The sequence below is a fragment of the Cebus imitator genome, unplaced genomic scaffold, assembly GCF_001604975.1.
Source record: "Cebus imitator isolate Cc_AM_T3 unplaced genomic scaffold, Cebus_imitator-1.0 Scaffold284, whole genome shotgun sequence".
NCBI lineage: Eukaryota > Metazoa > Chordata > Mammalia > Primates > Cebidae > Cebus > Cebus imitator.
In genome coordinates this window covers 1,934,085-1,948,225 of record NW_016107599.1, presented here as the reverse complement: position 1 = coordinate 1,948,225, position 14,141 = coordinate 1,934,085, and the positions used below count along the sequence as shown (strand labels likewise).

Here is a 14,141-nt window from a genome sequence, read left to right as displayed (position 1 = left end):
GTCGCCCGGGCTGGAGTGCAGTGGTGGGATCTCAGCTCACTGCAGCCTCTGCCTCCTGGGTTCAAGTGATTCTCCCGCCTCAGCCTCCTGAGTAGCTGGGATTACAGGCACCTGCCACCATGCCTGGCTGATTTTTCCTATGTTTAGTAGAGATGGGGTTTTACTGTGTTGGCCAGGCTGGTCTTCAACTCCTGACCTCAGGTGATCTACCCGCCCTGGCCTCCCAAAGCACTGGGATTACAGGGGTGAGCCACCACGCCTGGCCTAACTTTATTCTTTTGTATATAAATATCCAGTTGTCCCAGCAGCATTTGTTGTAAAGACATTTATTTACCCATTGACACTTGTGGAAAATTCGTTGACTGTAATTATTTTTTTCTGAACTCTTAATTCTATTCAATTGATCTACGTATCTGTACTTACCCCAGTACCACACTGTCTTGATTACTATAGTTTTGTAGTAGCTTTTGAAACTGGGAAGTGTGTCTCCTCGAACTTTGTTCTTTTTAAAGATCATTCTGGCTATGCTGGGTCCCTTGTACTTCCGTGTGAATTTTGGCGTCAGCTTGTCAGTTTCTCCAACAAAGCTAGCTAGGATTTTGATAGGAATTGCATTGAGTCTATAGATAAATTTGAGGTGTTTTACCATCTTAGCATATTGCCTTCCAATCCATGAACACGAGATACCTACAGTAAAGAACCAACACATCTTCCTTTTCTCCAGGAAGGAGACAAATTTAGTCGGCAGCCAAAACTTAGAATTTTAGTTTTTTTTTTTTTTTTTAAATGATTATTTTTTATCTTGGCCATTTCCTAATAAGAACGGCATCTTACGTTTCTGTTATGTTTAGATTAGGTGTTCTAGGAATCAGTAATTTCATCCATAGGATATGGATTTCATTAAGCTTATAGAGTGTCTTCTCATTTTTTGGCTTCATCCCTTTCTTAATTTTGTATGTCCCTTTAAGACTCCACTCCGGTTGGTGGCTTAATTTTTTTTTCTTTTTATGCAAATTTAATTGTAATAAACTTCTTTATAGAGCAAATAATATATGGGGACAAGTGATTTATCCCAGCATTTCTTTCCTGTATGTTTGCTTCACCTTAAATAGGTAATATATAAGGTGAAGATTTGGGGCTGATGTTATTCTCTTAGGGGAGGGGTGATGTGAGCACGATGGCAGAATAGGACCTTTCAGCACTTGTCCACCTGAAGAAACACCAGCCTGACAACCATCCACTCAGATGCCTTCAGAAGAGCTAGGAAACCAGGCAGGACACCACAGCTACATCCAGGTGTAGCACATAAATAAGAAAAGGTGCATGGAAGAGGATGGGAAGGACAGCCCTGCACCCCTGGAGTCAGCCTCCTCCGGCCCCAGGCAGCACAGTGTGGAGGGAGGTGACCCTCACGAGGGAAAGGAGAGCAACGTGAGTACCAGGCCTGCCTCGGACCCCAGCACCAGGCTGCCTGGTAAAAGCCAGCACCGGGCAGGCCCTGTGGCCCTAGACACCAGGCTGGGACTCACGGACTGAGCAATGTTTTTTAATTTAAAAAACACCTGTTAATAGTTAAAAAGAAAGAAAAGAAAGATTTCAAATCATACTTAAGTTTGGAAAATAGTGATTTTTGTTTTGGTAATATAGTGGTCCAAAAACTTTCAGCACAAATTCCTTAAAAATGCTGATTAAGAGATAAAAATCCCCCTATCTGCATACCCAACATCTTTCAAAATGCATAGCCCATTGTTAAGAAAGGAAAAGAAAATCATTTTCTGAAAAGTAGGAATTCTGAAAGTCAGTGGGCCTTGAAAGCCAGAGAATGCCCTGCCTATCCATGGTAACAGTTTTTAGTGCTCACACAGGAGGGATAGGAAGTCAACCTTAGACCTGCCCAGACCTGGGAGTTGGATGGCAGACCCATGGGTAAAACCGAGATCCCCTGGATGACACATGTTTAGTCAAAGAATGAAATAGAAAAACACCTCAGTTCTTAAGGTAAGAATATAAGAAGACCCTTGATCTTGGAAGGTGTATTAGTCGGAGTTCTCTAGAGGGACAGAACTGATAGAGATATACCTATATCTATTTACAGATATATACATATGAGGGGGTTTATTAAGTGTTAACTCACATGATGACAAGGTTCCGCAATAGGCTGTCTGCAAGCTGAGGAGTAAGGAGAACCAATCCGAGTCCCAAAAATGAAGAACCTGGAGTCTGATGTTTGAGGGCAGGAAGCACCTACTGCAGGAGAAAGCTGTAGGCTGGGAGGCTAGGCCAGTCTGGTCTCTTCACAGTTTTCTGCCTGCTTTATATTCCAGCTGCACTGGCAGCAGTTGAAGGGTGGGTCTGCCTCTCCCAGCCACTGACTCAAATGTTAATCTCTTTTGGCAACACCCTCACAGACACACCCAGGATCAATACTTTGCATCTTTCAATCCAATCAACTTGACATTCAGTATTAACCATTACAGAAGGAAACAAAACCAGTCCAAAGAGGGTTTAGTTTAAACTTGTCCTGGCATAAGAGTGACCACAGACTCCTGGCAGAAAAATGTAAATCCTTCTGGAGTGAGAAGCTACATTCTGAATGAATCAGTGAACAGAAAATATGAAAAAGGCTCACAGAAGCTCTGGATCCAGTTGTTATACCCAGACATACTACCTTAGGCTGTCTCCGAAAGTCTCATTTAAATATCCCAAAGTATTTTTTTTTTTTTTTTTTTTGAGACCGAGTCTTGCTCTGTCGTCCAGGGTGGAGTGCAGAGGCGCGATCTCGGCTCACTGCAACCTCTGCCTCCCAGGTTCAAGCGATTCTCCTGCTTCAGCTTCTCATGTAGTTAGGATTATAGGTGTGCACCACCGTGTCTGGCTAATTTTTGTATTTTTAGTAGAGATGGGGCTTCACCATGTTGGCCAGGCTGGCCGAAAATATTTTTAAAGGAAATAAACTATAATGACAATCGTATCTGTTGCCGCCACGACGTGCTAGAAATTCAGAGGAGAATACGAATGGTCTCCTCCTGTAGAGATCTCATTTCTGCTTGAAGAGACAGATCTGCAGTGTTTTGTGAGCATAGTACGGAAGGCATTAGTCTATTTTGGACAGGCAGGAGAGGAGTTTTTAGGAAAGCGGTGTTGGGGGTGGGTGACCTTCTAGCTGTGTATGCTTTTATTTAGTTGGCTTTTCATCTCAGGCTCCATAAGATGTCATTGGAGGGACTAGATTTATGGAGAACTTGGCTGGGCATGGTGGCTCATGCCTGTAATCCTTGGGAGACCGAGGTGGGCGGATAACCTGAGGTCAGGAGTTTGAGACCAGCCTGGCCAACGTGGCGAAACCCCATCTCTACTAAAAATACAAAAATTAGCCCCATGTGGTATCAGGCACCTGTAATCCCACTACTGAGGAGGCTGAGTCAGGAGAATCACTTGAACCTGGGAGGCGGAGGTTGCGGTGAGCCAAGATCATGCCACTGTACTCCAGCCTGGGCAACAAGAGTGAAACTCTGTCTCAAAAAAAGGAAAAAAAGAGAAGAAAGAAATTCAGAACTCTAGTATGGAAAGATGAATGTGGAGAAAAGCTGTAATCAAAGTACACATGAACTCACTCGCTCACTTAACCCAAAGATGGTAAAAGTAGGCAGCATTTCTGGAAGGCAAAGTAGTGGGTTTTTAAGGTTATCCAAGCATGAATCAAAGGCTGAAACTGGGGTGATCAGGTGTCAAGTATGGACTTGGCTTGGCCATCTCTTTTGGATGGTGCACTTACCAAGAGCAATGTCCTTCCTCCAGCATGTGGTAGATGTACCTGGTAGTCCTTCCAGGTACCTGTCCAAGGCATAGGGCACAGCATCTCTGTTTCAGCCGTGTCCTGTCCATATTCTTCCCAACACTGGGATTCTTTTTTTTGTTTTTGTTTTTTGAGATGGAGCCTCCATCTGTTACCCAGGCTGGAGCACAGCGGCGTGATCTCAGCTCACTGCAGCTACCGCCTCCTGGATTCAAGTGATTCTCTTGCCTCAGCCTCCCAATGGAACTATAGGCTGGAACTCTAGGCATCCACCATCAAGCCTAGCTAATTTTTGTATTTTCAGTAGAGATGGGGTTTCACTATGTTGGCCAGGCTGGTCTTGAACTCCTGACCTCAGGTAGTCTGCCTGCCTCAGCCTCCCAAAGTGCTGAGATTACAGGCATGAGCCACTGCGCCTGGCCCCAACACTGTGGTTATTTATGGGCTTGTCTCCTCTACTACTTCATGAACTTTTGAGGGACCAGGTCTTATTTAAGTTTTTGTTTCCATTCTTACCTTTAAATGATTAAAACTGAAAATGGATCCAATTACTTTAGGCAGCTGCTTTTTAAAGAAAAATCCTTGGTGCATACCTCATTACCCCTACTCCGGAATGTGAGAAAGCAAGTTATGTTTTTTCTGGACTTTTTTGATAGACATATGGAAAGTTTGTGTAATTTTGAAGATATATTTTCTCTCCATGTAATTATGGCTGGCAATAGCTGGCGAGAGAAGCAGAGTGTTTTTCCCATATCTGGGAAGGTGTGGTGCCCGCTGCTCCCCATCCCGCACTCTCCCACGGTCATCACTTGAGTGCTGCCACCAGGCTGCCCCCAAGCATCTGTCACTGCCTTGTTCTTCCGATCACCGCAAGTACCCATGTTTGAGAAGGCTGATGGGGGTGAAGGCATTTTCTAGAGCTTCTCTGGCTGGTTAACTTGGGGTTAGAACCTGTGATTTCAAAGGCATTAACTAACAGTGATATTTCTGTTTCTTGAACACTCACTGAGAGTTTTAGGCTTATGCTCAGTGTTTGCACTTTTTCATTTAGTCTTTTCAACAATCATAATTAGATTTGATGATCCCTATTTCTTAGGGATATGCAGGTGTGGCCCTGGAACTCAGGACTTCACAGGTCCAGTCTGTATTCCTCTCTTTATCATCCTGCCCGAGACCAGTCCTGCGTCTGGAGTTTCCCACTGATGTTACCACTGTATTTCTTATTAGCAGAAGAAGAAAGATCTGAACTTACTTTCTCCTTGGAAATGGAGTAGTGAATTAGTATTTGGATCCCCCAGAGTCTGTCCTGTGAGTAAGGCTACTTGTCTTGAGTAGCCTTTGAGCCACTTCCATTGGAACCTCACATAAACATCTGGGCCCTGAACTCGGGCGTCGTGACTGTGCAGCCTTTTGAAAAATTAGAACAAAGACGTACTGATTAATATTCCCTGAAAGAGCAGCAGGTTGGAAATGAGTTTGGGGATTTCATCTCGTTTCAAGATTTTGTGAGGACCTTGGCCTGGCGTTTTGCCTGGGACTGTTCTGTACCCCCCGGCTTCTGGTGCCTGTGTTGACCTAACATGGCTCTGTCCTGAGGCTCCCTGGGCTCGCGGCTTCTTAGTCAAGTGTCTGCCTAGTGCCCAAAAGCAGTTGCGCCCAAGCTTTTCCCATTAAGGATCTGTTTTGGGGCTTGGAAGTGATGTCGATTCCATTTGCACTGTAGTGTTTATCAATTTGATTTCTTATTACGCTGAAATGGTAAGAGGAATGAAATAATGTATTACTGATCATAATATTACAACCTTTCATCTTGGATAGGTTCCATGAAAGAATCAACGATGCGACCTTCCCTGGATGTCACCTTTATTTTAGATGGTGGCCTCTTTAAGGGCACTGGCTAAAATCACTATTTGTCTTTTCTGCCCCAACATCTTTTATCCTTTTTGGCACATAGTGGGTGCAGCTGAAGGTCTGGGCATTTTCAGCTTTGTGATAAAAGCATTAAGTACCCCCATCTCTTCTTTTCTTTTCTTTTTCTTTTTTGAGACAAGAGTCTCGCTCTTGTTGCTCAGGCTAGAGTGCAGTGGCACGATCTTGGCTCACCACAACCCCAGGTTCAAGCGATTTTCCTGCCTCAGCCTCCGGAGTAGCTGGGACTACAGGACTAGCATGCCTGGCTAATTTTGTATTTTTTAGTAGAGATGGGATTTCTCCATGTTGATCAGTCTGGTCTCAAACTCCTGACCTCTGGTGATCTGCCCGCCTTGGCCTCCCAAAGTGCTGGGATTACAGGCGTGAGCCACCATGCCTGGCCAACCCCCGCCTCTTTTTTACAGACCTCCTCTACCCCTCCCTGGCTTCTCTCCGCCTGCACTGGGGTCTCTTTCCGGTGCTGTACTGCACACTCCTGGAAAGGGAGAGGCCGTGTCCTACTCAGATTTGAATATTCATGGACCATGGACCTAGACAGCAACTTCCAGATGAAAACTTAGAATATCTTTGTGACCTCGGGCAAAGGTTTTTCTTAGATTAGAGCACAGAAGGCACTAACTGTAGAAGAAAAAACTGGTAAGTTGAGCTACCGCACAATGAAATGCTTTTGCTTATTAAGACTCCCGTAGGAAAATAAATTGGCAACAGACTGGAAGGAAATATTTGCAAAACATATATAACTAAGGACTTGCATTCAGAATATATACAGAACTCCTATGACTCAATAATAAAACAAACAATCTAATTTTAAAAGCTGTCAGAAGATTTGAATAAGCACTTCACAAAGGAAAATATACTGGTGGCCAGTAATCATATGAAAAAGGTTCAACATCATTGGTTTTCAGGGAAATGGAAGTTAAAGCCACCAGAACATCTAAAATAAAAAAGACTGATGTTATCAGATGCTGGTAAGCAGGCAGAACAGCGATGATTCTCACACCTCGTTGGGGTGAATGTGAAATGACCTTTCACTTAGGGAAAGCAGGAGTGCAGAGATACAATGCATACATAAATAGTATGGGAGACACAGAGAAAGGACATTATGGAGTCCAGCATGGTTAGGAGAAGTTAGGGAAGGAGGAAGCAGCAGTTTCCAGCTGAAGGGCATGAAGATGAGCTTCCTGGAGAGGGTGGCATTGGAAATGAACCTCCGAAGGGAGAGTCAGACGTGGAAGTGGAAGGAGTGCAGGAGCAGAGAACCTGTGCGTCCTGGCGGCGTCCCCTGGTGCAGTCCACCTCACAAGCTGCCACCCGTGATTCTAGGTCAAAGTGTATTTCACTGGACTTAGAGCAGTGATTTTATTTCATTGTTCATTGATTTATTGTCATCTTCCCCACTGATTCTAAGCCAGGGGACTAGCCCGTCATTAGCACGGAGGCCCTCTGGGTGGTGGTCTTAGCCTGTTTTGTTCACTTCTGTATCCCCCACCACAAGAGTGGCTGGCACAGAGTAGGCATTCAGGGAATATGCGTTGACAGAAGGAGAAACAAATGAGTTAAAGTTGTTCAGTTTGGTGAGGTAATAGGTAGACAGTGGGACGTCGAGTTCCCAGAGCAGGCTGGAGCTCACTGCGGAGGACCTAGTATGCCCGTGAGGCATTTGAGCTCCATTTTACAGCCTGAAGGGGTCCCTAGTGGTTTCAAGACGGAGATTGTGTTAGTTTGGTGAGGCCGCTGTAACAAAACCAGACCGGGTGGCTTGTAAACAATAGAAATTGAGGCCAGGCGCGGTGGCTCAAGCCTGTAATCCCAGCACTTTGGGAGGCCAAGGCGGGTGGATCACGAGGGCAAGAGATCGAGACCATCCTGGTCAACATGGTGAAACCCTGTCTCTACTAAAAATACAAAAAATTAGCTGGGCATGGTGGCGCGTGCCTGTAATCCCAGCTACTCAGGAGGCTGAGGCAGGAGAATTGCCTGAACCCGGGAGACGGAGGTTGCTGTGAGCTGAGATCGCGCCATTGCACTCCAGCCTGGGTAACAAGAGCAAAACTCCGTCTCAAAAAAAAACAAAAAACAAAAAAAAACAATAGAAATTGATTGCACACAGTTCTAGAGGCTGGAAGTCCATGATCCAGGTGCCAGCAGGTTTGGTGTCTGGGGAGGGCCCATCTGCTTGTTCATAGACTGCCATCTTTTCTCTGTGTTCTCACATGGTGGAAGAGGTGAGTTAGCTCTCCAGGGTCTCTTCTTATAAGGGTACTAATTCCATTCCTGCGGGCTTCACCTCCTGACCCAATCACTTCTTAAAGTCCCCACATCTTAATACCATCACCTTGGGGGCTAGGCTCTCAACGTGTGAATTTTGGGGAGGCACATTCAAACCATGGCTGGGGTGATGGGCTCTGAGCCATGTCTCAGGAACCTGAGTCTGGGAGGGGTGTGTGGACAGGTGAAGGAAGGTGGAGGAGGTGGTGGGAAGATGATGCTGATTTGTCTTCCAGATGATGGCTGATGAGGGCCCCAGCGAGGCCATGGCAGTGGGCATGAAGGAAAGGGGATGGAAGCAGGGTTTGGAGGCCCAAGTTGCAAGGGTATTCAAGCTAAGGCTCTCTACTCACAGAAACATCAGGGAAACAGTCATCGTCCAGGGCAGAGGAGAGAGAGAAGCGCTTCCTTGAGCAGTGCTCCTGGAGCAGCAGAGTGGGCTCTGCCTTCCTTCTTCTCTGAGGGCAGCTGTGCAGTGGGCAGAGCCCAGGCCCAGAGTCAGGTCTTGTCCCTGATACTTCTTGGCTGTGTGATTTTCCATAGGTGATTAATGTGTCCCTGAGCTGTTAATGTCCTTATTTGCCAGCTCACAGATGGTTGTATTGAGTAAATCAGGTACATTAAGTCTGCTGCCATACAGTAGGTACTGAAGAAACAGAAGTTGTCATCTGGGTGCAGTGGCTCACACCTGTAATCCCAGCACTTTGGGAGGTCGAGGCAGGCGGATCACCTGAGGTCAGGAGTTTGAGGCCAGCCTGGCCAACATGGAGAAATCCCATCTCTACTGAAAACACAGAAATTAGCCTGTCATGCGGGTGGTTGCCTGTAATCTCAGCTACACAGGAGGATGAGGCAGGAGAATTGCCTGAACCTGGGGGTGGGGTGGAAGTTGCAGTGAGCCAAGATTGCGCCACCACACTCCAGTCTGGGCGACAGAGTGAGACTCTATCTCAAAAAAAAAAAAAAAAAAAAAAAGAAGAAATAGAAGATTGCTACACTACAGGGTTGTTGGGAGGATTCAATTGGGTCTTGGACGAAAGAAAATTTTTTGTAAACTATGAAGTCTTAAGTCTAATTTCAGTGGTGTTACTGTAAACAATTCATTACCCAGTTCCATGGTTCTGTGTATTCTCGTGTTTTAAGACTTTTTGTGTTTGATGAAAGACCTTGTTAGAATCCTGTTGTCTCGATGAGCTCTTGTTCCTTTTCTTTTTTTTTTTTTTGTTAAGGAACTTAAAATAGAGGTGTCGTGTGATCTGTAGCAAGTACCTTTGTAGCAGAGAATCTGAGCTGCATTAGCAGGAGGACTGGTGCATCTGCAGCGATGACTGGGAAGGTCTCGAGCCACCTGGTGCTGCCCTGGGCCCGTGCCCAGCGCTGCTCGCCAGGCTTTCCCTCTCCTCTATGTCTCCTCAGGTCTTTGTTTTATGAAGAAACATTTTAAACCTGTGTTTCTTTTTTTACTTACAAGTTTCTTTCAAAAGCTTTTTTACTTTCTCCCTGTGTTTCAGCTTTCTGAGGAAGAGAAAATTCAGCGCTACAGCATCCTCTCTGAGCTCTATGAGCTGATCGGCTTCCATCGCAAGTCTGCGTTCTTCAAGCGCGTGGCCGCCATGCAGTGCGTGGCCCCCAGCATCGCGGAGCCTGGGTGGAGGGCTTGCTACAAACTCCTCCTGGAAACGCTCCCCGGCTACAGTCTGTCACTGGATCCAAAAGACTTCAGCAGAGGTACTGGAGTCCCCTTGCCGGTGCCAAGGTGTTGCTTTCTGTCGGCTGATCACATGCTGTTTGGGCCCCTGCTCTGCATGGCAGACATTGTGACTGGTGCTGGTGACTCAAGGATGTCTAAATCCCTGCCCGGCAATTGGGTACCTACTATCATCAGATGATAAGAAGATGTACTTGTACTTTGCTTTGGGGTTCAGATTTTTGAATCTTTATCAGGGAAAGTTAGAAATCGCCTCTGAGTTCATTGGCGTGGTGTGTCATCATCAATCAAATACTGGAAATGCCTAATGAATTTTACTTAGGATATTTAGTTAGGTTAGCATAAATCAATGAAGCAGGAATAAATATACTTGGGTATATGTGTATAGCCCAGCTATGCTAAGTAAATTCTTACTCTGAAATATTAATGCAGGGCAATACATATTAAGAATAAAGCTATAAATCTAATAACAAATATGCATAAGGATAATGCTCTGTATTAGGTGAAGTCTAATTAGGAGGAGAAAAAATATTTTTTGGAGCTAGGCGAGGTACCTCACTCCTATAATCCACAGAAGTTTGGAAGGACAAGCCAGGCAGATCACTTGAGGTCAGGAATTCATGACCAGCCTGGGCAACATGGTGAAACCCTGTATCTACCAAAAAATGTGAAAATTAGCTGGGTGTGGTGGTACGCGCCTGTAGTCCCAGCTACTTGGGATACTGAGGCACGAGAATCGCGTGAACCTGGGAGGCAGAGGTTGCAGCGAGCTGGGATTGCGCCACTGCACCCCATTCTGGGCGGCAGAGAGAGACCTTGTCTCAAAAAACAAAAACAAACCAAAAAAAAAGTTTGAGGGGTTGCTTTTAGATAGGAAACATAGAGCACTTTTTTTTTCAAGCCTGGAGTTAGTGAAGGCGTCGGCTTCTAGATATGAAAAGAACTGAGATGTCATGTAGGTTAATTTCCCACCAGGGCAAAAATGGATTCTTCAGCATCTTTTTTATGTGGTCATGTCCATCAGTTTCACTGGCCTCTGCTGACTGGAGGTGATTATGGCTTCATGATGAATCCAGTCTACTTCTGGATAATTCTGATTGTTAGGGCTCTCCCCAACATGGATTTAAAAATTGTGTTTCTCCTTACTTTCACCTGCTGGAATACCTGAAGACATGTCTACTGGACTTTTTGGTACATTGATTCAACAGGTAATTAGTTAGACTCCTGCCCCCATGCCAAGTGGTATGGTGGGTGAGTGATGCAATGGCAAAGGAGGTCTGCCCTGTCCAGTGGAAGCAGACAGCTGCCCCTCACCTACGACAGCTTCCTGCTGTCTGCACAGAGCTCTCAGGTCCTTCCAGAGCTGCTTCTAACTTATATGTCTAACGTTGCTGTGACCATCCTCCTAAGTCACACTCCCTAGACTTCTTACTGTTCCGCCATCTTCCCAAGGCAACACTTAGATCTGATGGAATCTCCAATCAGATTCTCAGGATGCATTCTGATTAGCTGTGAGCAGGGGTCAGCAAAGGGCCAGAGAGCAAGTATTTTAGGCTTCACGGGCCTCACAGTCTCTGTGAAAATGACCTGACCCTGCTGTTCGGTGTGAAAACAGCCAGGAGCAGTGTGTAAACCATGATACATTAGGACATGGTGGCCAGATTTGGCATGGCAGCAATACTTTGTGAAATCCCTGGCTGAGAACACTGTGATATCTGAAAGCATTTGTTCATTTTCATTTATTAGAAATGAGGTTTTGTTATGTTGCTCAGGATGGCCTCAAGCTCTTGGGCTGAGATGATCCTCTTGCCTCATTTAAAAGGAGGGCACTGGGGTTTGGAAGATAAAATGCAGACTAAGTGAGTAGTGTGGCCGGAGGAGAGCCTTTCAGGCAGGGAGTGAAGGGAGATGGGATGGAGCACATGTAGCACTTGAGCCTCTTGTTTCTCTCCAGGGAAAAGAACTAGGCCTGGGGAGTGCTTTTGCAATGTGGGGAGGACACTTCTGCTCTGGACTGCTGTGGTCTGGCCTGAAGCTGTGCCAGGAAGAGCTGAGGCCCTGCATGCTAGCAGATGTATTCAGGGTTGAAAATCCCCCAAGTCCCATCAAGATCCCCATAAGAATCCCCAATTTTTGAGGGTTTTTGTCTTTAGAGCCTAAGATATCCTGCCTCTCTGGGGCCACAGGGTGAGGCGGAGTGCTGATGACACTCCAGGCAAGTGAAACAAGCCTATCATGCTATCTGCTAGGGTGAGATGGCTGAGATCTGTCAGGGAGTTTGGGACTTTGTGTGTTCACCCTCAACATGTGGCATGGTGTCCAACACAAAGCAAGAACCAGGACATCCCTACAGAATAGAAAGCCTGCCGGAGAGGGTCCCAAACTCCACTCTTGACCTCTTGCACTCAGTGTCATCACCAACAGCTAAGACGAAAGCAAAGGACAAAATCCAGGTTCAAAATGAACTCCACTAACAGCATGAGTCCAATCACCAGCACATCCAGCACAGACAGGTGTCAAGCCCCATGTTTAACTAAAGAAACCCCCCAAAACCATGACAGGGTACAGAATAGAGGAGACCTGGCAAGGTCATGCACAAAGATGGATAAGGTGTGCTCTGTGGTGAGGTTTATGACAGTTTTTCTGCACCTGCCCTGTCACCTGCCCTCCCTTTCTCTAATTTCTTTTTCCTCTGTGTTCCCCAGAGGGATGGGATGGAACCTGTCTCCCAAGCCCTTGTTTCATGACTGGCACTTTAGATGGACCATGAGGTTGTGTGAATTGAGGCTGATGACCCACTTACCTCCTGCCCTGCAGACCCACAGACTTCCCCACTGTCAATACACCATACCAGGGTGGTACATTTGTTGCAACTGATGAACCTATGTTGACACATCATCATCACCCAAAGTTCATAGTTTACATTAGGGTTCACTTTCGGCATTGTACGTTCTGTGTGATTTGACAAATGTGTCCTGACGAGTATCCACAATTATGATATCATATGGAGAAGTTTCCCTGCCCTGAAAATCCTTTGTGCTCTATCTCCTCATCCTTCCCTCCCTATTACCTCCTGGCAACCACTGACCGTTTTACTGTCTCCATAGTTTTGCCTTTCCCAGAATGTCATATAGTTGGAATCACACAATATGTAGCCTTTTCAAATTGGCTTCTTTCTCTTAGTAATATGCATTTAACTTTCCTTCATGTCTTTTCATGGCTTGATAGATCATTTCTTTACAGTGCTGAATAATATTCTACTATCAGAATATGTCACAGTTATTTATACATTCATCTAATGAATCTTGGTTGACAACTTGGTTGCTTGCAAGTTTTGGCAATTATAAAGCAGCCATAAACATTTGTGTGCAAGTTTTTGTATGGATATAAGTTTTCAGCTCATTTGGGTGAATATCAAGGAGCATCGTTCCTAGATGATACAGTAAAAATATGTTTAGTTTTGTAAGAACCTGCCAAACTGTCTTCCACAGTGGCCGTACCATTTTGCATCCCCATCAGCAATGAATGAGAGCTCCTGTTGCTCCACATCCTTGCCAGCATTTGGAGCTGTCAGTGTTTTAGATTTTGGCCATTCTTACGGGTATCTCATTGCTTTACCATGGAATTCCCTGATGGCAGATGATGTTGAGCATTTTTCTTATGCTTACTTGCCATCTGGATATCTTCTTTGGTGAAGTGTCTGTTCAGATCTCTTGCCCCCTTTTTAATTGGGTTGTGTATTTCCTTGCTGTTGATGTTAAGAGTTTTTTGTGTGATTCAGATGACAGTCCTTTATCAGTTGTGTCTTTTGTAAATATTTTCTCCCAGTCTGTGACTTGTTTTCTCATTCTCTTGATATGTCTTTTGCAGAGCAGAAGTTATAAATTTTAATGAAGCCTAGCTTATCAATTCTTTCTTTCATGGTTTATACCTTGGGTGTTATATCTAAAGAGTCATAAGTATACCTAAGGTCACCTAGATTTTCTCGTGTTAACTTCTGGGAGGTTTGTATTTTTCTCATTCTTCGTTTGGGTTTTTGATCTGTTTTGAGTTAGTTTTTGTGAAGAGTATAAGGTCTGTGTCTGGAGGTTTTTTTTGCTTGTAGATGTCCATTTATTTCAGCACCATTTATTGAAAAGACTATCTTTGCTCCATTGATTGCCTTCGCTGCTTTGTCAAAGACGAGTTGACTGTAGTTATGAGGTTCTATTTCTGGGCTGTCTCTTCTGCTCCATTGACCTATTTATCTGTTCTTTCACCATTACCACACTATTTTTAGTACTATACCTTTATAGTATAAAATTTTTTAATAAATAAAAATTTATACTATAAAATGCTATACCTTCATAGTATAATATTTTTTAATAAATAAAAATATTGGCCGGGCACGGTGGCTCACGCCTGTAATCCCAGCACTTTGGGAGGCTGAGGCGGGTG

General features: G+C 44.9%; 1 protein-coding gene across 4 annotated transcripts in view; it reads left to right on the top strand.

The window, feature by feature from the left end:
- Positions 1-14,141, top strand: part of TRAPPC9 (trafficking protein particle complex 9) — a 715,201-nt gene that overhangs the window by 82,640 nt on the left and 618,420 nt on the right. For all 4 annotated transcript variants that reach the window (XM_017501725.2, XM_017501724.2, XM_037728923.1 and 1 more), the window contains one exon: positions 9,508-9,724. In XM_017501725.2, the coding sequence (XP_017357214.1) occupies positions 9,508-9,724 (217 nt within the window). The remainder of the gene's footprint in view (positions 1-9,507; positions 9,725-14,141) is intronic.